This window comes from Phasianus colchicus, chromosome 9 (assembly GCF_987193195.1).
Source record: "Phasianus colchicus chromosome 9, bPhaCol1.hap1.1, whole genome shotgun sequence".
In the NCBI taxonomy this organism is placed as follows: domain Eukaryota; kingdom Metazoa; phylum Chordata; class Aves; order Galliformes; family Phasianidae; genus Phasianus; species Phasianus colchicus.
This window is the reverse complement of record NC_143444.1, coordinates 12,444,526-12,468,111: the sequence shown is the minus strand read 5'-3', so window position 1 is coordinate 12,468,111 and position 23,586 is coordinate 12,444,526. Positions and strand designations below refer to the sequence as shown.

The window sequence follows — 23,586 nt, the reverse complement described above, 5'->3', positions numbered from 1 at the left end:
AGGGCGGAGCCGCGGCCGGGCGGCTCCTGAGGGGAGGCTCGCACGGGCCGGCACCGCCTCTGAAGAGGGCGCGGCCTGGAGCCGCCTGCTGCTGTGCGAGCAAGATGGCGCCGGCGGTGCAGGGGCTGAAGAGTTTGGTGTGGCACAGTGAGTCAGCGAGGGTCTCGCCGCGCTGCTCTTTCGCGCCCGTCCGGGGGTCGGCGTTACGGCGGCCTCGCCGTTCTGACGCAGCTGAGGCGGGGGGAGCCGAGCCGAACGGAAGCTGGGCGGCGGCGGGAGAGCGCTGCCGGGACCGGGTGCCTCTGTGCGGAGCCCGGCAGGGCCGCCGTGCGCTCGTCCTCCGCCGCCTCGGGTCGGGGCGGCTCGGGCGGGAAGGGCTCTGACGCCGCCGAGGCGAGGCGGACCCGGCCGGGTTCCGCCGCCTAGGTGAGGTGCGGCGGAAGTCACCTTCCCACGCGCTTCCCTTCCTTCGGAGCCGGCGGCTCGGGAGCGGCTCTTGTGTTCCTGGCGGAGCTGCGGGAGCTCCGGCTGTGTGTCGGGAGGCGGCCGCGCCTTCCTGTCCCGGCAGCCGGCGGGCCCTGCGAGAGCCGCTCTGTGCCCTGGGCCGGTGCTGCTTAGCGCTGTTGTTCCGAGGTAGTGCGGGTTTGTACGAGGGGCGGTTCTAAATTGAGTCTGAGCAGAGAAAACAAGTGGAAAAGGTTATTGCGTCCAAGTTGATCGTCAGTTATGCTGCTCACACGTATTTTGAGGGGAGAGTAATTAAAAAAAGAAAAAAAAGGAGGGAGCAAAGAAGAAAAAACTGCTTGTGGACTTCTTAAAAAAACCATCGATATTCCTGATGGCTCAGTATTTTTGCAACTTTGTTTCCCAGAACAGTTGCTTATGGAGAAGTTGCAGTCCAGGTACTTCCTTAGGGTAGTATGGTCTGCTCTTTTATTTCTTATTTTTTGTCATTTGTTATGTTTCAGGCCTTTTTTTTTACCACCAAGATATAGCAGTCAGTTATTCTGTCCAATTGTGTCTACTTATTTTTCTTTCTGTTTCTCTTACATAGAGGGAAAATGCCTTAACTGACTTGGATGGGATAGGTGGTTGGTGTGAAGGATGAAGGAAATGACCCCATAGACAGGAATGGAGCAGTGCTTTTGTATGGGCTTATGATTGCTTGTTAGAAACAAACAAGGTGGTTTTGAGAGCCTGTAAGCCAGAGTGAATTCTTCAGATAAGCAGCTGCAGGTGGGGATAAAACAAATGGCAGTTTGAATGCTGCAGGGACAAGTATGCTGTATCTGCTACGCTGGTAGCTTGGTATGATTACTTTCTCATGATGGGATGAAACTGACTTGTTTTGAATTACAGAAGTGAAGTTGTAGGCAACTGAACTGTTCATTTGTTAGGGTTTTTTTTTTTTCTAGGCAAGTGAAAGTACTGTATGGGAAAATATTTGAGATTTTAGATTATGTTCTCAGGCTCTCCGTTTACTGAAAAAGGATCTCTGTGTAATGCCAAATACTGAACTGCTGGTGAGAGTTCTCGGAAAACAGAAAACATAATGAACTTTCACGAAGTTTAAATAAAAAAAATAAATATATATATATATCCAGATGAGTTCATACACCTTGTGTAGAGACCTGGAAAAAAATGTAAGGATCATAGAGTGTATAAACGTGAAGGGGGAAAAAGGGCCTGTATTACACACTGGGCTTGGGTATGGGTTTTGGTATAGTGGGTTTGGTGTCGTGCCAGAGAGCTTTTAACATAAGCAAGGATGTTAATGTTTACAAACACTGAAAAAACAGATGTACTTTTTGTTGTATGTACATGTGCTATTCTGGACCCTTTGACAGCTCTTTCACTTGGCAGGAGGCACAAAATGCACGCTGAACCTGCTAGCTTCTGTATTAGACCTCTGTTAGTACTAGATTTATATTTGACTGTGAAGGATGGCTGCTGTTGGTTAGACCCAGACAGCAGCAGCATCTGAAGTTCTGTTCTCTGGGGAAGAACACAGTAATTGGACTTTACTTTTTTTGTTCATAAAAGCGTAGGCTCATCAGTTCCCCCAGTTTTCTGACTTCTCAGTTTATATATATTACCAATATAACCAAATTTTTGATAAACTGATGTCCCTGCTGTAGGAGAGTGCAACTTGTAGTTCTGGTTATCTCTTAAAGCCAGGATCTAGTTATGCCCTACAGCTATTATCGCTACATGTTTTTTAGTCAAAACTTCTTTCAAAGCTCTGATAGCAAGGAAAAATAACAGCTGCCTGTTACAAGGTAACTTCTATTTTGTGAATTACCTGGGGGTTCCTTAGGTTTCTGCTGGAATTCTTGAGACAGAATGAGCATGTTTAAAACTTGCATGTGCTGGAAAACAGGTCTGCCTGTTGGTATGTTGGTCTAATGTCTGTTTCTTGAGGACCAACTTAAGTTTTTGCATGTGCACCATCTATTTAGTGGCACAGTTTACTTAAAAGCAAAGAAACAGAATCCCAGCACAAAGTGAAATATTTACAGGACTGTGATTGTTTAGAGAGACTTCAGCAGAAATAAAAAATTCTTTTTCGGAACAACTTGATATCTCTGACTGTTAACCTGTTTATCTCTCTTCTTTTTATAGAGCTGAAGTCTGCAATATTTGATGACTGTAAGAAAGAGGATGAATGGAAGGTATAGTTGTGTATAAGTATCATTTGATGGATTACTTTATTTTTTGCTTAAAACTTTGCTTGCTTTTCAAATAATAAGAACATCAGCTCAGTTACATATTCATTTCTCTAGAACTTCAATTTCAGTGGTATCCAGGAGAAAATGACACTGCTGTGTGATATATGAGCAACAGGATTCAACAGTACAAGACAAGCAAGGCTTGAGACTGATGCTACGAACGTGTGTGCTGCTTTCAGTGATGCCTGAGCAGTAGTAAAAATAATAGGAAAGTACAGATAAAATGACCACAGGAAGATCATTTGATCCAAGTGTTCATTTTTTTTCTCATTTGCCCACTGTTCATTTTTGTTCCGTGTTGAGTTTGCTGTTGGTTATCTTGTTTTTCTTACTTACCATTCAGTAGATGCCCTCAAACAGCCCAGACATTCCTGAGATTCTGTTAATTGCTTTTGAAAGACACTTGGCCATATTAGTCATCTAATTATTATTTGTGTCATTCTTGCAAGATTTTCTTGAAGGACAGAAGACTAGAGAGAACACCTGATTTTTCAATTTCATTAGTGTGTGTTTTGATGTCCATTTTTTGGTGCTTTTTCTTTAATATTTTCTAATTCATTTTTTTTTTCTTGCAACATTCTTGTAAGACAATTATTGATTGGGAAGAAAAACAAAGTGACTTCTTCATTTTGTGTGGCTGATTTTGTTTCTGGAATTCATTGTCTTTTTTGAGTGTAAAATGATTGTTAATTAATTCAATTTAGTAAATTTTTGATTCTTTCGTTGGTTCTTGTTGAGTTTCTATGAAATGTATGCATGTTGTCTGAAACGTGAGGAAGTAAGCGGTGGTATAAAATACCAGAGGAATCTTGTGGGTTTTTGTAGATTCTCAGGCTTAAGAAGGTATGCAGAGAAATGCTGAGGGAGCCTTATCACTTCATGAGTCTGAAGGAAGAAGTTTCTGATAGCTGGAAGTAATTATCACCTGCTAAAACATGCAAGAGCCAGGCAAGTAGCGTGGGAGCGGAAAGAAGCTGCTTGAGCTGTAAAACTGTTCTAGAAAAAGAACAGATGTGCTTCAGAAGGCTGTACGGTAAATTAGGCAGGAATTCGAGACGTGTATTGAAGTGAAAGGTTTGAGGCAGTTTTCTGTAGGAAGACTAGGAATAAGGTACATACTGAAGATGCAGTTAATCATCTGAAATCCTGTATGTAAGGAGATGCCTTCTGACATTATTCAATAATAATTTCCTACTACACAGTTTATGTATGCAGGTGATAGAAGGATACAGTGTAAAGACATTTTGGAATCAAATTTTCAAGCCAAGGTTCTCAAGAAATAATACGGCTGTACTATACCCAGTCAATTTAATTGTTTTTTTTAATTTTTAGGTAATTCTTTTAGATGATTACACTACTAAATTACTGTCACTGTGCTGCAAAATGTCTGATCTACTAGCAGAAGGTATCACAGGTAAGCATAATTCTTTGCAATTCATGGATCACCATGTTCTGAGATGAAAGGAAAGAATTGAGTTGACGGTACTCTTACAAGAAATTGTCTTATTTTAAGGGTTGAAGGCAAGTAACTATGGGGTATTAGACTAACAGGTTTGTGGCTTTTAGAATAATTAATTGATTTCAATTAATCTATTTCAATAAAAAATGAAATACTTCTCTGCCTAGAGTCTCAAAACGCTTTTTTTAATAATTGAAGATTGATTTAAGGCTCCTGGTTGTTAACATGGTTTACTTTGTTTGCTTGCTAATGTCAAGAAGATGAGGATGTTATCTGTGAAGTAATGGATTTCTCAAGGATGTTATCTGTCAACTGAAATGAATACAAGATCTCAGTAAGGAATTAAGTGAACTACACAAAAACATAAAAGAATAGGTGAACTGTTTTTTGTAATGTATTCTGCCAGTGAGTGTTATCTGCTGCTTTTAATGCATTTGTGTTCATGGGCAGCAGAATTAGAATACGAAGGTATAGAAACATAAGTGCTTATGAGAATTGTAACAGGAGACTAGACAAATTCATGAGGGATGTTTGCAAGCAAGTGGACTCAGTGCAGTGGTGAGAATTGAAATTTGAGTTATACGTTGCACAGAAATCTTATGGCTTCTCTATGAAGTGAGAGCTTTCCATAATTAAAAATAAGTGCAAAGCTAAATTATATCAATTATTACTTTACCAGTAATAAAACTATCAGCAACATGAGAAGTAACTATCAGTTTTCTCTGTAGCTTGGGAGTAATTTCTAGTAGAAGTTTTTTCCTTTCATGTGCTGGAGTTACTCAGATGTTCCTTGATGTTGACCACTGTCAAGAGTCAGTTGTGTCAACAAACAGACTATGATAGATCTCAGTTATATAGTATGTCTGCTTAGTTAAGACTTGATTTTTCTACACACACTTAGTAAAAGTGTTTTTCCTGTAGTAAACTTGGTTTCTTTTTCATTCCTTCCCTACAATTAAAAAAAAAAAAAAACAGAAGGCTTTTTTTTTTTTTTTTTTTTGCTCTGAAGCACTTTTTCTTTATTGCCCATTATGTAATGCCTTTTAGGATATCATCATGCCAAGCATACCTTTGAAATTGGAACAGTTAGACAAAATGTAAATAATCTAATTTTTAATTAGCTCTGGTTTTAGATTTTTAGGAACGCTTCAGTAAGAACTAGTTATTTTGCACACAAGTAGTGAAGTTGCTTAAAGAAGAGATTGCATGAATAATTGCCTAATTTGTAACCTAAAGGTAGAAAGTTCATTCAGTATTGTTGTTTACAAAAGGCTTTTTTTCTTGTTCCATGTATTCTATATGACATAATTCTTGTAGACAAATGATAGTGGAGCTGTTTACACTTCTAAGTGTATTGTAATCATGAGTTTTACCTATCCTTTGTGAGAAGCTTTCAGTAGGCATGTGTTCTGTTTGTCACTATGAAACACATCCTTTTCATTGAATACACTGTTGAAAAGGATCTATCTTTCCACATGTGAGCATCTGATGTTAGTATCTTTTCTTTTTCTCAAAATTACTGTGCAACACGAACCTCTGTCTTTTCAGTCCAGTGTACTGCACTGCTGTATACAGTAAGGATTTGTTTAAACAGAAAAACAAGAGTTGAATGAAAGACATGATTTGCTGAAAATGTCTAATTTGTGCCTGTAATTACACTGAAACAAAGTACACAGGAAATGGGCAAACAAAGTACAATAGAGGATAGAGTCCAAGATGATGTTTGCATGGTTTCATTTTCCCCCTCCTTTGATGAACTGGAAGAATAATAATCTTGCTGAGGCAGTTCCCTTTAAAATAACTCATACTGTACCCCATAGTTTGAGAGTCCTTTTGTTGTCCTGCTTTTCTGGGGGATGTAAGATCTACCTAGTCCTAAACCTGAGTTGACAGAAGGATAAGTGCTGTAAAAGGCCTATGGTAACTTGTATTTAAAATGATAAATAAATTAAGAAAAATCAAGGCTCTCTAGGCAGAAGATGAATACTTGACAGGAAATTTGTGGATAATTTGTGGGACTTTATTTTTATTACATTATATTAAAATATGTTTTTTTAATGGTTGCATGGAGTTCTTAATATCAAAATGTAGTATTTCTTATGTTGTAGTGGTGGAGAACGTGTATAAAAACCGAGAGCCTGTTCCACACATGAAAGCAATATATTTCATAACTCCAACCAAAAAGGTTAGTATTTAAAACCAAAGAAGCCCAAAAAACAATGTAACGGTTGATGAAGCAATGTTTCATTTTATAGGAATTAGTAACCTCACTGACAGAGACATTGTATCTAGTAATAATGCAATAGGTTAAACAATTTGAAGTAATGACTGTAATAGGAGATAGTTGTTACTTCCCAAAAAGCATTGTGAGAAAAAATTTCAGCAGTGCTTAAGTAGAAAAATGATCCAAATGTCCTGCTTTGGTTCGTGGGGTGATCTTAGCTGAGGTGTATGCCTGACCTTTTCTCATAGTTTAATAATGTTGGTCTTGAATAAAAAATACTAGTTTACATTTTATGTTGCTTTGCAATATTCTTAAGCTATGCTGGATAACTGAAAGTGTAAGAAGAGAGAGGGGAGTAACTTTGATATGTCAGGAGAAGCAAATCAATGATATTTTTCTCCCTGACTCTTCCCAAGTCTGTAGATGGTCTTATTGATGACTTCATCAGCAAATCATCCAGCAGATACAAAGCAGCATACGTCTATTTCACTGACAGTAAGTAGGCTTTTGTAATGTAATCTGACTCTGTTACAGTAAATAAGTCATCCTCTTATCTTTTCTGTAGCATACTACATGAATATTTAGTCTTGTTTCTTTAGGCAGGATTTGAGACTCAATTAATAACCATACTTTAGTTGTCAGAACTTTAAGGTGCTGTGGCAATACTCAGTTCTTCCTGTTACCAGTGCTGACCATTCCCTATCTCAGTTTTTGACTTCAGTAATCTAGTCTTATTTATAAAATATATGTGGTTTCTTCTGTGTCAGAAAGCATGGAGGTAGGCAATTAAAATTATGTATCTTGTATAAATGAAACTACTGAAAAGTATAGATGCATGAGGATTTGCTTTAATGCAGGAACATTTTATCATCAGTTATTGTAGCTGGTTACTTCAGACTTGTGAACTAGCTCTTTTTTTTTTTTTACCTGAAAGAAGGGACAGCGTGGTACCTAAACGTCCCTTGAATGGATGATGTTAATTGCAGTGTGCAGATATGGTTAATGTGACTGCATTTTATTTTGCAGTTAGTTTCTGTGATTAAAATGATATGGAGAGGAGGAAAATTAAAAGAAGAAAATGTCATGGAATCCTTGCAGTTTCTGTAGATGTTCATGGATAGTGTGCATCTGCTGCTTAGGAGTTGCTCTGCTTGTTTAACTTAGCTGTTAAGTGAAAAATGTACCTCTCAAACCCAAAGTAAAAGGCAATTTTTCTGTTTGGTTTTTATTACTCCCAATCTCAAGTGTATTTTGGTGCTTTGTGTCTTTCTATTCTATCATGTGCAGCAGCTTAGGGTGAAAGGACAAGTTCTGTACTGTTTCTTTAAGGGGTTTGCTAGTTTTGTTCTACAAGTTGCATGTCTAATTTATTCAAGCTTATCAGGTGGGCTCCCCTTCCCTCTCTCTCTCTGGGACAACTGTTCTCTGTGCACCATGAGTCTGCTTCGGTCTGGCTGTCATTGATAGCAGCCTAGTTGATGAAGGCTGGTGATTCTTTGGTTCTAGTTTATACTGAAATTAAATTAAAAACTATTTATTCCACTAATTAGCGTTTTTCAGCAGTTAGGTTTTCTATTTCAGAATAGAATCCTTATGTTGATAATTCAAGGAGCTGTGTTTTCTTATAGCAATTATCAAATTACTATCAATGTCTCCTGGTATCTTGTTTTATTTGATGCTGGTGCAGCAGTTTTTGGCATCACTGAAAATATACTCTTTATCTTCTCTTTCTTGTTGTATGTTGGCTAGCTTTCAACATGAGCTTTTGTTAAAACTTCTCTCTGAGAGAGTGAGAGCTTTACTGTCACTTTCAAGTCTGTGTAGTGTTTGTCATCCAAATCCTCTTAAAATACTTTTTTTTTTTTTTTGACTGGGATGCAACATAGCCTGTAAACATAGTAGAATGCATTTCTGAAATCTCTAGTTTTGGCATATTGGTGGTTTGATTCATGGTATTTTTTGCTTTTAACCTTCTTATAGCATGGGATATATATTTTTTTTGTTATCTTTTAACTGCAGAAATTTTTGCTTAGGTACAACTGATATCCTTCACTGTTGTAGATTGCTAGCAAGTGTTCTAACCTCACCTACCAAAAGCTAGTAAAAGATGACAAGCAGTGTTTGTTTAAAAAGAGATCTCAAACATAAAATAAAGTTATAAATGTTGTTTTACTCTAGGAGTTTCAACAGCTTGCTTATTTTTCTGTAAAATAAGTTTCAGAACTTACTGTTCTGAAAGAAGAAGAGAATTCAATGATGTTCTAAACTGCTAAGTTTAGTGAGAGCTGTGGGGTCAGAACTTGAAGCTACAAAGAAGTTGTAGTGAAAGCACATGAGAAAGATGTCATTTTTGGGAAGCAAATTTTACTTAGGAGGTTTTGAATACTGTAAGTTCATAAATGACTTAAGTTGTAGCTGGAATGTGTACAAAAGATTTTTAGCTTAGTGTCTTCTTCTCTAGCTTGTCCTGACAACCTCTTCAATAAAATTAAGTCTTCCTGCGCCAGATCAATAAGGAGATGCAAGGAAATCAGTGTTTCCTTCTTCCCATATGAATCTCAGGTAAGTCTTATTCTTTAACTCAACCACACTTGATATCTTGTCAGACTATTTTCAAGTGCTGTTGATTATAATAGGTGATTTCCATTTAATTATTATCTGGTTTTTGCTGACAGGTTGTTTGTGAGGCTTGTTACTGTTTTGACGTATTTCCTGTGCTTGCTCGTGTTTTTCAGTGGAAAAAAAATGCTCTTATACCCCAAGATTTGCTGTTTGCATGCCACCTCTCTTCTATACTTGGAATTAGTTGTGGCAGAAAATCTCACAGAAGTGATAGAGTAGGAATCTGTGCTGAAGAGAAGAAAAGTATTCTGGTTTGTCTTGAAGCAGTGGATCTTGTTACTGCTTATGGTGTGATGTTATTTTGACAGACTTAGGTAGGTTGGTGCACAGAGGTAGGAACAGTTAGAATTCAAAAGCTTGTTACCCAGTGAAAATTAGAAACAGAGAGCAAACAGATTAAGAGAACTGAAGATAAGGAAAAGCAGAACAAAATGTAGACCTCCCTAAGAAAAGAGAAAAACATAAAAATAGCTAAGTTGTTACAGTTTTTTTTTTTTAATTGCTAGGGAAACAGAGGAACTGCCAGTGATGGAGTGTTTTCAGCACTGAAAGCGTGAGTGCTGTGTTGAGAAATAACTTGTTGCCCATGTGTGCATAATCTGATACAGGAAGCTGAAATGCACTCTAATTCCTAATGCAGTGTAGCCCGAAAACCACATCAGCTCTTGGGAACTGCAAAACTAACTGTAAATAGCTTTTCAACGAGTCTCTCCTGTATTTTTTTTTTTTAAGTCTTAATAAAATGTCAAATGTCAGAACAGCACTTGGTCTCTTGGAATAATTAATCAGACTGAACTCTGGGCCAAGTCCAGGTGACTATCAACCCTAAAGAAGCAGACATCTTTATCTTGGAAGTTTTTTGGCTCTGTAGTTAAGAGTCCCTCTGAAGTTGGAGAAGTGCCTTTTACAGACAGTGGAATTGTTTCTGTGCTTGCATTCCTCTTAATGAACTGTTGAAACAGTAATTCTATGTGGTATTAAATATCTTTCATCAAGGTCTAATACATGTATAGAGTTGGATTTCTTAGAGGTTTCTTTAATGGAATTGCACGGTAAGGAACTTCAAACACAAAATACAAGCAGGTCCTCTTTTAACAGATGTTTTAGAAGTGCACAATTGACGCCTTTTTTCCTTGGTTGTGCTTTACATAGGTATTTACCCTCAATGTCCCAGATGCATTCTATTGCTGTTACAGTCCAACTCTTGAAAATACAAAGGATAAAGATGCTGTGATGGAAGCAATGGCTGAACAAATTGTTACCTTGTGTGCCACTCTAGAAGAAAATCCAGGAGTGCGATGTAAAAGGTGGGGTATTTATTTGTGTAGTTGCTTTAACTTTTGCCACATTATTTGATGAGAGCTTGAGGCTACAGAATGGTTTTATTTACTATGGATTATCTGCTTTTACTCCACAACTCTTAACTATAGAAAGGTAGGAATTTGCAAAGTGTAGGCAAATCAGCGGGTTACTTTTTGTTGTATTCACATAAGTGCTTACTTACTGTACACTGTGTTGTTAGCAATTGGCTGTATTTCATGATTGATCTATAGCATGGTGCTCCAGTGTACTGCCTTCTATTACTTTCCTTGCCCAGTTGATTCTGTAACAGAGCTGCTGTTGTTGGAGGTCTTCTGTTGGGATCAATGATTGATAAATTGCTGAGGCAGGTGGACTCAAATACAATATTGCTTTTTCTGTGATGATGGTGGTGGTGTATTTTTTTTTTTTGTGGTAGTAAGGACATTGGGAGGAATACTTCTGAGCTTTATTAGGGGGTATGGAGTAGTAGTTTTGAAGTCAAAATAAGCATCTGAAATGATGCTCAAATGGCTTTCTGGAATGTAATGTTCTTGTAACCTGTTAGTCTTTTCAAAGGTAAGGAAGCAATAATTGCTTCACTATGTTTTTGTTTCTTTTTTTTGTTTGTCTCTCTTTTCCAAAAGAAGGAGAGAATCAGAAAGTTTTCAAGTATGAGTGTTTTATTTGTGGTTTAACCACAGGTTTATCTTGTGACCTTAATTTTTTGGGGGAAATTTGAAATAGAAATACAGGTGTGTCATGCAACTTTGCTTTAAGCATAATCATTTGGAAAGTAGGCAAAGGTAATTATGGGCTTTTTAACAATACCTTTGGGCTTTTGACCATGTAGTGGCTCAGGTGCATGTCTCCCACACCTCAGAAGTTCTGGTGCTGGGCCATCAGACTAGGACATCTTTTTCAATGAAGCATCTCAATGTTTTGATGACGTGATTTAAGTTGCTTTTGTTTCCTATCTTCCCAGCACACCTTTAGGTAATGCCAGCAGACTTGCACAGCTTGTTGAAAAGAAGCTTGAGAACTACTACAAAACTGATGAGCAAAGCCAAATAAAGGTAAAAAGTGAACTAAAATATTTGTTTCTGAAAAACAACCAGTTTATGGAGTATGTTCTGTTAGTTGCTTTGACAAAAATAGGTTTTATTTGTTAGCTAAGGCAAGTAATTGGCATCAAGCTGTTTGTACATAAGCCTCTTCCAAGAGGTAGCAACTTGTGTGGCATGTCTGTATGTAAGTAAATGCAGTTTGCATGTTATTGAACCAGTTAATTGTCCTTGGAAAGTTGTATGGGATGGTGCAGACCTGAAGAGAAGGTAAAACTTCTGTTCTAATACTATTTTTTTGTGGTTTTATGTAAGAAGGACTTCGCTATGTGTGTGAAGTTGCTCCCTTAGAGGGATTTATTTTTCACAACAATGCACTCTTTCACATAAGTAATGATTCTGATGTATTCCTACATCATGGGCAGCAGCCTCAACACAGAAGTACAGGAAAAACCATTGTGTCTTGGTGGCATTGCACACTACTGCAGAAATATGTGTATCTGATGTTATTGCCATTCTACCCCAGGATGAATGTTTGGATGCTTTAGTGCAGAATTTTTCCTGTATTGCAGCTGGAGATTGATAATGGACTCTGAAATACACAAATACAGACATGTATTTGTATAGGCAGTGGGAGGCCTTAAGAGCTTGCTTGTGTGTTTTATTTTTATTTACTTAAAAATACTGTTCTGGTTGTTGTGCAAATGTTTTTTCCATTTATGCTGATAAACATTCGGACTGTATTTTTTCAGTTAAGAAAGACTCCTTAGCAATAGGAGGCTTTAAAAAAAAGTGTGTAGTGATGTAATTTACTGTAAATAAATTTAGGTTAAGATGCATTGATTTTTGTATTGTCCATCCTAATGTTTACTTGATGGCTCTCTAGGCTAAAACCCACTCACAATTAATAGTAATCGACCGAGGCTTTGACCCAGTATCAACTGTCCTTCATGAACTCACGTTCCAGGCTATGGCATATGATCTACTGCCAATTGAAAATGATACTTACAAGCAAGTACTACTTTATTCTTGATCATATCTATGGAATTGTTTCGCTGAACTGCAACATGGGTATTTTTAGCTGCTTATGGTATGTAGGGATTGCTTCGATTAGTTAATAGTCTTCCTCTTGGATTTTTTTAAGTTGGTTTTATTAGCTTCCTTATTTTGTTAGGTGGGACTTAACACTTTTGCTCAGCTTGATGCTAACAAATAACATTGATTTTTTTAGTTGTCTGCTTAAGTAGATCTGTGTTGTTGGTTGTTTTATTTTTGTATTTAAAAAACACATTTGAACTCAGTAGTAGACTTGAATCAAAGCTCTGATAGAGCACAGTCAGATTTCAGACTGCCTTGCTTGGTGTAGTAAGGCAGACAAGGCTACTAAGTGGACAAAAACCTTGGGGAAAAAGCTTAATTACCTTTTATCAGGAACGCTCACTTTTATAGCTCCAGTCATCTAATTTGTGTAGTCGTTGCAGTTTTACATGTTTCTATCTGAAGTGCTCATTTAGGTAAGTTGTCTTGAGTTAAAATGTGTTATTTAGTTACTAATTGGAGTAGTGACACTGTTTCAGTGCTTTGCTGTTGGCTTGTCCTGACACCAAAGACATTTGAGTCTTTGCTTTCTGATCAGCCACTACAGCGAATCAGTTTACATACTCACTGTTCAACTGAACAAACAAGAATGTTTATTTTTTATGTTATATGACATTAGTGTTTCTGACACTGAATTATGTGTATTTGGGATGCAGCAAGGGTGTTTCTAGGTAGAGTCACAATCTGATTTGCACAACTAATCCTTTAACATTTCTCTTATTTTTCTGCATTCTGGCTGCACACGTTATATATGTGAGTTTCTGTAACTGAAAGTGTTGTAATATGATTGTTCATTCCTTTCTTCTGTATGTTTGTCTGTAGAAAAGTAACAGTTTTCTAATGTTTTGAAGCATGTTACTTGTATAGCTGAAGTAGTTTGTACTACTTAATTGATTCTGTGGATGAAAGGGACTTCAATTTTCCTTCAGAGTTAGAGTATATTTTATATTTCATACAAAAAGCTGCATGTCTTAATATGTATTATTTCACAACCAAATGTATTTTAGAAGCTGATGAGGAATTGATGTGCATGTAAATGTATCGTTGAAACTGTAGTTGCTGTTGATTTAAAAAGAAATCCAGGAGGTACTGCCCTGAAGAACCATTCTAAAAATCATATATTCTATTCTTCTGTATTCTAAAATACAATCTGTAAAACATAAATTTAGTTCCATTTCAGACCATAGCTTGATTTCTAAGTGAAAACGAGTGTGTTACTGTTATTGCCATGTATGTTGATTAAACTATAATCATTAATACTCCCTAGAAAGTTATTAGAATGAAGAAAAACAGTAAATAGTAGAAAACTTTAAAAATCAACCTGAATATTCTTTTTGAAGATACAAAGCAGATGGGAAGGAAAAGGAAGCAATTCTGGAAGAAGATGATGAGCTCTGGGTGAAGATTCGGCACAAGCATATTGCAGATGTAATAGAGTATGTATTTGAATTAATGAGCAGTAGCTAAAAGTACAGGTTACCAAGGTTTCTTTTAGGGGGTGGATGTCTGAGCTGTAAAAAGAAGTGGGAGTAGTGAAAATGGCTTGTAAAATAGTCTTCATACTGTTGAATACTTGATGCCAAGAAGAAAGTGTACTTTGAGAACCAGCATGTATGTAGAAATGCAGGTCTGTTAACGCTCATGACGTTCTTGAGTAAACCTAAAGTAAAATATTTTCCCAAGAAATATTGTAAACGGTTTAAATCCAAAGGGATTTAGCAAAAAGTGCTAATAAGTTATTTGCATAATGTCATTTGTAGCAATATTTAAAAAAAAAAAAGCTTGTCTAATTTCCTTTCTCTTTGTGGAAAAAGGCTTTTCTCTCTATGTCAGACTTGAATTTGAAGCTTTTACTTTCAGTTAGAACTTCTTGCTGCTCAATTCCTGTAAGATTTTAAGGAAATAACCAAGAATTATGGTCCTGTTGTATCTGATTATTTTCAATTTTTGCACAGTGAAATATCTCAACTGTTGAAAGAAGTTTCATCAAAGAAGAAAGCAACAGAAGGGAAAGTAAGTTGAGTGTTGTTTTTCCTCTTAATTTGTGTTCAGCTGACTAGATCTATGTAATTCATGTCAATTGTATTGGAGAAAAACCTGAATATACACAAACCTGTAACTATTGCAGTGTTCGAAAAATGCAAAACAGCAACAGGAAGGGAAATAACTGTCTAATATGGGGATGGAAAACTCAATTTATTTGTTTCTTTGCAGTTAACGTTATCCAGTCTGGCCCACTTAATGAAGAAGATGCCACAATATCGTAAAGAGATCACTAGGGTAAGGAGTATTTCATTACTACAGCTTAGTGGTAAGTCTTTTATACTCCATAATTATGTTGTTGATGTCTAGGTTTATTCTGTCACTTTCTTGTTGAGTGCAATATGTAACTTCATATTACGTTAATCTACTAGAAATTTTTGATGAGAACCTGTTTCCAAGTGTTTCATTTTAATACTTCAGCGTGCTTAATTGTATGTACTACTTGTGTGCTCAAAGCATTGAAGATAGCAGAGCAATTAGGGTTTTAAAAGTATTATGGGGGTCAGTCTTTACGTAAAGGGTGTAATATAGAAAATGTGTGGTGACAGTGAATAACAGTTGAAGACTGAGTTTAGTAACTGATAAAAGTGATTACTTGATATGTTTAAAAAAAAATCAAAGAACAAGCTATGACACTGGATTTTCTGTCTCCTAGCAAGTTGTCCATCTTAACATAGCAGAAGACTGCATGAGCAAGTTCAAAGCTAACACAGAAAGGCTTTGTAAAACTGAACAGGTATGTGTGAAACAAGCTGGAAAAGAAAAAAACAGCAACCTCATAAAACTGGTGCAAATGTAACTTGGTGTATATCAGCACCTAACCTTCCAAAACCAACCAAGTTACATTTGCATCAGTTTTTATATAATCTGTAGTGCATATATGTCTGTAACATTTATTATAGTGTATCTATATATACTATATATACTAAGTATGTTACAAATACAATAATTATACATAATAAGTATCTATATGTGTATATGGCTGCACTAGTGTACATCATTTTTTCTTGTTACATTTGGAGTCAGTAATACTGGAATGTAATTAAATGTCCAGGATTCTTAATGATGAAGTGTTGCTGTTAGTCTTCTTTGCATTTGAATCTAGCTGATCTGTATAAAGGTTACTTTCATGTTTTCTTTCTAATCTCCAATGTAGTTGCCCTACTATGTTCTGACAAAGGAAACATTTTCTGAATATCTGAGCAAAGCACGTGTTTGAATTACAGTTGTAATTACAGTTATACTAGCAGTCTTAATTAAAAACTAAGATCATTTTGATGTGAACTTTGGATTACTGCATCAAAAGAGGGTGGCCGGCGGGGAGCGGGAAGTGATTGTCCCACCTCTGCCCTGATGGGGCTCTATCTGGGCTACTGGGTCCAAACCTGGGGCCCCTGTTACAGGAAGGATGCAGAGCTGTTGGAGCGGCTCCAGAGGAGGGCCAGAAAGATGATTATAGATCTGGAGCACCTCTCCTATGAAGAAAGGTTGAGGGAGCTGGGTTTGTTCCTCTTGGAGAAGAGAAGGCTCAGGGAGACATTGTTGTATCCTTCATGTACTTGAAGGGAGTTTGCAAGCAGGAAGGGAGACTCAAGCTCAAAGGCAGTTTTAGATTTGATGTCAAGAAGAAATTTTTTTCTTGGACAGTGGTGAAGCTCTGGAATGCATTCAAGGCCAGGTTAGATGAGATCCAGTCAGTCATGTTTAGTGGCTGGCAACCCTGCTTGTGGCAGGGGGATTGGAACTAGGTGAACTTTATTGTCCCACCCACCTAAGCCATTCTGTGATTCTACTGTAACGTGACAGATTAAATTGTTTTCTAATTGATGTTTCGGAAGTGTTTTGAGTAATAGAATATTATAATTTTGGAGGGGGGGAGAGGGATGAAATTGTTTTTTATTGTAGCTTGGAAGGAATCTGTAACAACCTGACATCTTATCTCTAAAATACTGATACATCAATGGCTGTAGCTGCTTGCATTTCAGCTGCTGGCTCATCTCTTTTAAGCAGACGGAATGTCTTCTATAATTTTTAGGAGAATTTAAATCTGTTTTGCCTGACCTATAATCTAGGATCTTTTTCAATGTCCAGTGCAAACTGAGCTGCAATTTTTCAACTGCGTAATACAGTATTATTATAATCGTGTAATTCTTGAAATAATTAAGTCAAAATCTTTTCATAATGAGTTTAAATGGATGTGTCTTGTTTCTCTTTTTTTCCCTGTGGCCTACATTTGATAAAAATGTATTTCAAAACAGGCAAAAACTACACTTTGCTTAGATGACTATTCACTAACGTTATTTGCTTTCTTTTTAATTTAGGATTTGGCTCTTGGAACTGATGCAGAAGGTCAAAAAGTGAAAGACTCCATGAGAGTCCTCTTTCCGGTTCTGCTCAACAAAAGTCATGACAGCTATGACAAAATTAGAGCTATTCTCCTGTATATCTTCAGCACAAATGGTATGTTGAGCTGCCTTGCTTTATGTCTCAGTGTTATGGAATGAATTTCAAATTTTATGGTAGAGCTCAGTATTTTTACTGAACTTAAGCAGCTGGCCAAGTTTGAAAGAAATACTGTCTATCCTCTGTAGCTTCTCTCCCCACATATGACATGAAAGGTAATAAAGATACACTTGATAAAGAAATATGGATTTAAATACAAGCACAGATCATATTCTTTAATATCGTTCTTGTGCTTGAATATGTACAACATAATTTTTCTCCTTTTCGTGCAATACTGGAGTGTTAAAGGGGAGGTCTGTGTCCAATGAATGCAACCTGAAAATGGGGAATAATTTGTACTAAAGGAATGGTTAAAATCCAGAATGTAGGTTTAAAGAATCTTTAACAATACTGGATTGTGTTCTCATAAGAAGACCTCTGAACAATGTTTTTATCTAAAATACGGATTATGCTAAAATTATTGTGTACTGGCTAATCAAAAAAGAAAACAAACAAAAAACCCAACCAAACAAAAGTAATAATTAAAAAACAAACCAGCCCAGAATGCTGTAAAATTGGTCTCGCTGACAGTCATACGGTAACTAAGTTATGTTTTTCTTATTTCAAAGGAACTACCCAGGAGAACTTGGACAAGCTGATCCAGAATGTACAAATAGAAAGTGATAGTGATATGATAAGAAACTGGGAATACCTTCATGTTCCTATTATCTCTTCAGTAAGATTTCTTTTTAAATGTCCTACTGTCCAAGCACTTGCCTATACCTTTCAGCAACTCTTATTTCAGCAGTATTGATCAGGACTTTTTTGGAAGCAAGCAGTTACTCACTGGTCTTGCTTTCATGATGTGTCTTTGAACAATTTACATGAATGATTTTCAAAGAGAGATACCTATAATGCTTCCTCTGAAACCATCAGATGAGGTGACTTGAGCTATTTGGTTTCGGGAAGCGCTTGTTTACACAATTACTTGTCTCTGAAAGGTGTTTCTCTAGGACATCCTGAGTTTTTGTGGCATGATTACCTGTAGAATGATTTTCAATTATATAATGGTATGATTGTAATAGATGATCACTTTAAAACTCCCTACTGACTCTTCCCCACCTGCTGCAAACTTTTAAAGTTTTGGTGAAACCCAAATGTCCTGTATAATATAACTAACATCTTAAAAATCTCTTCAGTCATCTGTTCAGCAACAAAAGCAACCAAGGAGGGACCGCTCTTCTGAAGAAACTTTTCAACTCTCTAGGTGGACACCTCTTATAAAAGATGTTATGGAGGTAAATTTGACCCATTCATTATTTTGTGAGCACACTGCAGAGAGAAACAAAGTGTGCAGCTGTATTCAATCTTTTGAAATACCACAATATTATATATTACTTCTGTTTAGTAATGACTTCTAATCTCTTGATAACCAGAGTGCTGGCAGTTGAAACTCAATGGGCTTTTGTTTTCCATGGCTTTTCCAAGTGAGTCGTTGTCTTTCAGGATGCTATAGAAAACAAACTGGATTCAAAAGAGTGGCCTTATTGTTCCCAGTGTCCTCCTACCTGGAATGGCTCGGGAATAGTAAGGTAAACTATCTAATTTTTTCAGAAGTAAATTTACCTATTTATTGACATTTTTGTCATATATGTTGCAAGATATTATGGAAGCTAATTTTCTAAGTGTAAAACTCCTTTTTTTTTGACTCACCTAAAACTTGATTGTTAATTTAGTAACTCTTCTTAGCCTTGGGTATCTTCTTATTATTTATACGTATTTTATTTAGCTTTTTTTGCCTCACATTTAGAAATGTATTTTCATGTTCCCAGTAAGAGAAAACTGAATAACTTTTAGTAGGTTAGTGTGAAGGTTTAATAATGGATGATCATACTATGACTTAAGCATAATGGATTTTTTTCACTACCTCTGACAGTTACTTCTGCGATGGTGTTTCATGGCATCGTTCTTAAAAATAATGGCTTGAGTTTCATATTCAACCTCTGTTGCTTATTTGCATGATTACATTCTGCAATTGAACCCTGTTATAGGGGTTGTTTGCTTAGCAGCACTGAGAGGGAATTATGGATTTTTTCCAGCTTAGTAAATTGTACTTTTCTGCTTTATCCCAGTAGTTCTTGAATCTCCAGGCTGGTATCTGCCAATTTAACAATGTTACCACTTCTAGTAGTATGAATTAAATGGTGACACAGCTGAGAAGAGGTAATAAGTGTTCCCACTGTTGAAGAGCTGGATTTTTTTGCTCATAACACTAATCAGATGGTAGAATTCATAGGGAGTGAAACATCACACACATCCTAAGAGTTGAGTACTCACTGGAATTTGTATCTTACATAAGACTAATTTCAAGATACACAGTCTTAGGAAAATAGTTCTGTTACTTCCACTGTTTACCACATTGCTGGTGTGTCCTTATGTTCCCAGACTTTTGCTAGAATTATCAGTGCCAGGAAATAATCCAGTCATAGAATGGCTTAGGTTGGAAGGGATTGAAAAAATGATCTAGTTCTAACCTCCAAATAGTCCACACTACAAATCCATAGCTTTCCAATTCAGAGATAAGGATGTGATGCAGGACTATGACTGTGATAAATATAGCCCATAAATCAAATCCCTCTGTATTGTAACCACTTCTTTGTCTTATAAGCTGATGAAATTGGACAATAGTTTATGCAACCAAGCAAAGAGATTGAGTGCTGATGGTTTAATTTGAATCTACTATTAGTGTTTGTATACATACATATATAGATGGCAAAATAATTTTTAAGAGCTTTGTTTTTTCTTTTCCTAGATTTCTGAATCTTTCTTGATAGCAGAAAGATTATTAGTTTTATTCTGCTCATGGAGATGGTAAAACTTAAGATTTTAGCTTTTTCAAATGAACTTTGAAAGCTGCCTCTGTAACTGATAGCATGAGAACTAAGTTTCTTAGTAGAGAAGCAATGAGGGTTTTGCTTTGTATTTATTTTCCCTTTTGATAGTAGAATAGCTTCTGTGTAATGTTCAAAATTACTGTTGTAGTTAACAATTGATCTAAATTTTGTTGTATGAGCTGCAGGACAGAAGCTGTTGCTGCTGTTAAGTGTATCATTTTTACAGACAAATAGATCATTACAACTATGTGAATGTTATGAAATGCATTGCAGTGCTCGCCAGAAGCCTAAAGCTAGTTATCAAGATGAGCGAAGGAGTAATGCAAGATTGATTTTATTTGTGATTGGAGGAATTACGTACTCGGAGATGCGCTGCGCTTACGAAGTTTCTCAAGCCTACAAGTCTTGTGAAGTTATCATTGGTAAGTCTAGCTTGGGGAAAGGGAAGGGTGGTATGTAGCAATTTACTTCAAGCACAAGTATGTAGTCTTGAAATGCTTTTCTGTTAATAACAGGAGGAGTTTTTTTTTTTTCCACTGGAAGTTGATTCTGCTAAGTAATGCTACAGCCAATATATTATTTTAAACTAGATATTTGAACTGAAAAGTTACTTCTGTCTAGAATGATTGAAGATCAGGTATTTCTTTCACAATAAAAATGGATAAATTATTATGGATAAATTATTTCTGAAAACTACAGAAGAATCATCATGAATTATCAGAGGAAATACATTATGATAGTATAGTAGCCTGATGTATAGCAAAAACGATTAAATGGACTTATACAGCTACACTTGCATATTACTGAAGTTACTTGTGTTAGTAGTAGGAAAGCTGGTGAAGTTATGCAAAGTTAATTGCTTCACGTTGGAGGAAGAAACTTCTTTATCCTCTGTTTAAAAAAAAAACACTAAAGTACAACAAAAAGCTTTCTCAAGTGTAGTTTACTTAGTCCATTTTGTGAACTTTTGAGTTTTGTCATGGATACTTTGGGCAACTTACATAAAACACATTAACAGGTTTTTCCCTGACAACTAGCAATCTCCCTAATCCTTTTAGGATTTCCTAGTATAGTTGTTAATGCATGGGTCACTAGCTGGAGTAATAATCTGTTACTACTTGTAAGGCAGCAAGTACTTTTTCCATCAGCTGCTGTTCTCCAAGGCAAGTAATCATTTATTGCAATGCTGTTTATATGTAAGTATGAAAACATTGGGCTGTGCTATATATCAGAATTCCCACATACAGAGCCTTACAGAGACCTATAACCGTGTGTAGTGGCAGCAGTTATCTGGATGCAGGATCATCCAAAACATCCTAAATTGCTTGGGATGCTTATATTTGGCAACTAAGTTTAGTTCTAAGTGCCAAGAAGTATTTACTCTATCTACCAAAACACAGATAAAAAATACTCTTCCATAAAGCAATGACAGCCTTGATGCTGAGCTATACAATCTGCTATCAACAATTGTATAGAGCTGGATTTCTATTATCACTGATGGCTGTTGAGGTAGGTTTAACACTGGTCCTACTTTTGACTTGCAATTGGAAATCCAGGATAATGAGCATATAGTTTGACAAGACAGTTTCCTCATCTGAGAGTTGTTTCCAAAACTGTATGTAGTGTATATCTTTTCCAATGTGAGGCGTTAAATTCAGCACCTTTTTTCCTTTTGTAAAGAAGCTCTTCTTGTAGTTTTGCTTATGATCCTGCTGTCTGAGGTGAGGTAATAATTGCCAACTTCCTATGCTGCCTACTTCAAAGTGAAAGCCTTACACTATTCTGAATTATTTTAAAGAATACTAGACTGCTTGGATTGACACTACTAAAACTGTTGAAGACAGCCCTAACCTTAAGTAGTGAAGGTTTCCCTTTAGAACTGGAGGGTGATCCTTCAAGGCAGAAGCTAATTCTCCATGAGAACAGAAGGGATTGTTATGAGCTCTTCAGTAGTATGAATTTTGTTCTGAATTTGGAATTTGCTGTAAAAGTTTCAGGAAAATGTTGGTCAATAAAAGCATAATTTCTGTGATTTTTCTATGTGAAACTACTGTTCATGATAATGTGTAGTGCAGGTATTTTTATTGATTTTTAGTATAAAGCCTGTCACACTGACAAAATGGGCAGATTTCCTACAGTCTATTGGATAGAGCTGGGGGGGCCATGTTAAAGCCTGTGATTCAAACCAGTCAGAGTAGGGACTTGAAACCGGTGTCCAAACTAAGAGTTGTAAGTTTGCAGTCTTTGCCACCCCCTCTCTGCTTCTCCAGTCTCTCCTGGTCCTGAAATACTGGCAGGCTTCACTTAACTGAGGGCAAAGGGCAGAGTGTCAAGAGACATGGTGCTTTCTTCTCAACATCTTCGGTGTGGGGAAGAGATGCTACCTAATCATGACAGTTTAATTGTTATGATGCTTTATATAACACACAAAAATGTTTTGAACTGTTGTACTTTTCTGATGACCAGGTACAGAAAAAAAACACGAGTGTATCATCTTTTAGCTGGTACTTTTATGTATATATTTGTGCATATAATATTTAGCTATATATTTATGTTACACAGCTGTGGTTTTTACCATATATAATATATTTTTAAGAGGGAATGATTGTAAATCATACCTGTATCAGACTGAAATTGTTGTTTTGTCAGGTTCTACACATGTTTTGACACCTAGAAGACTACTGGATGAAATCAAGAGCCTTAATAAACCGAAGGATACGGTCTGCATTAAGGATGAGTAGGAATGGCCATGCTTATGATGCTTCAGGCATCAAAAAACCAGTATGGAACACGTACATGTTTTCACACTGCTGACTCTTCCAGTTAGTGTAGTGGGACACAGTATGTTTCTGACTAATTGAATGTCACTTTAAATTATGAAGTTGCTGCTTTTTGGGGGGGAAGTAGAAGGCAGAAGGGAAAAAATAATCAGGGTGTGCTTTTTGAGAAGGTTATGTTCATTCCTAATAAATTATATGAAAGTTGTTCAGATTATATATGAACTGTAATTGTTTTTGAAAACTGTGAAACATTTTTGTAATAGTTGATTTCTAAAACTGACTGAATTAAAAAGGGTCTAGGCACTTAAAGGCTTCAGATGAAAGTCTGCAAATAGAAGTGCTAAAACATTCCACAGAAGTGCTAAGACATTCCACACAAGTGCAATGTCTCTGACATTGTCTATGTAAGATAACTCACTGGAAACATCAATTATATGTCATTAAAATACTTTTTTTTTTTCAAATGGTAGTGGGTAAGGTAGAAATATAATCATGGACATATCGAGCAGTTCTGATTTCAATAAATAGCTTTGGATAAATGCAGTTAATTGTGGACCAAAGTATGCTGTACGTTCAAGTATGTACAGAAATTATTACTAAAGCTTCTCAAATACAATTTCTTATAAACTCCTTTTTTGTCTACATAGTCCATCTATTTAAGAAATGAAATTCCCTATGACAGTATTCTACTGGTTCCCAAACAATGTAAAAAAAAAAAAAAAAAAGCTTAAATTTCTGGGGCAGAGGGAGAAGAGATGAGAGGAAAAGAAGGGAAAGCAGATGGTTAATCTTTGTCAGTACTTGATTTTTTTTTAATAAAGAAAAGAGCAAGCTATCATCACAACATGATCTATTTAGAGAATTTACTGTTCTCTTCTTTGTGTATATATGTTTGTGTTGAAGTGGATCGAATAAATTGTATTCTATAATAC

The 23,586-nt window shown here is 36.5% G+C and overlaps 1 protein-coding gene across 6 annotated transcripts; it reads left to right on the top strand.

Moving 5' to 3' along the window:
• Positions 1-4: 4 nt before the first annotated feature.
• On the top strand, positions 5-23,467 carry STXBP3 (syntaxin binding protein 3). Of its 6 annotated transcripts, XM_090146202.1 has the most exons (20): positions 94-147; positions 1,055-1,236; positions 2,623-2,672; positions 4,062-4,143; positions 6,297-6,373; positions 6,829-6,907; positions 8,874-8,974; positions 10,187-10,341; positions 11,319-11,409; positions 12,284-12,408; positions 13,836-13,931; positions 14,451-14,508; positions 14,710-14,775; positions 15,194-15,274; positions 16,860-16,998; positions 17,610-17,716; positions 18,180-18,278; positions 18,487-18,572; positions 20,148-20,296; positions 22,524-23,467. In XM_090146202.1, the coding sequence occupies exons 4-20, from the start codon at positions 4,113-4,115 to the stop codon at positions 22,613-22,615; spliced, it is 1,632 nt and encodes a 543-aa protein (XP_090002328.1). In that variant the 5' UTR covers positions 94-147; positions 1,055-1,236; positions 2,623-2,672; positions 4,062-4,112; the 3' UTR covers positions 22,616-23,467. The 6 variants fall into 6 exon arrangements, with proteins under 6 accessions (XP_031451704.2, XP_090002329.1, XP_090002328.1 ...); XM_031595844.2 differs by lacking the exon at positions 1,055-1,236 and having other exon boundaries at positions 5-147; XM_090146204.1 differs by lacking the exon at positions 4,062-4,143.
• Positions 23,468-23,586: the final 119 nt, after the last annotated feature.

What these genes read in the sequence shown, in the direction of transcription:
- STXBP3 (XM_031595842.2), top strand. Translation starts at nt 839, where the DNA reads ATGGCTCAGTATTTTTGCAACTTTGTTTCCCAGAACAGTTGCTTATGG. An exon ending in ATTGAAAATGATACTTACAA is followed by an intron (nt 12,409 to 13,835) that starts GCAAGTACTACT and finishes TTCTTTTTGAAG; the next exon opens with ATACAAAGCAGATGGGAAGG. An exon ending in AATGGCTCGGGAATAGTAAG is followed by an intron (nt 18,573 to 20,147) that starts GTAAACTATCTA and finishes AATGCATTGCAG; the next exon opens with TGCTCGCCAGAAGCCTAAAG.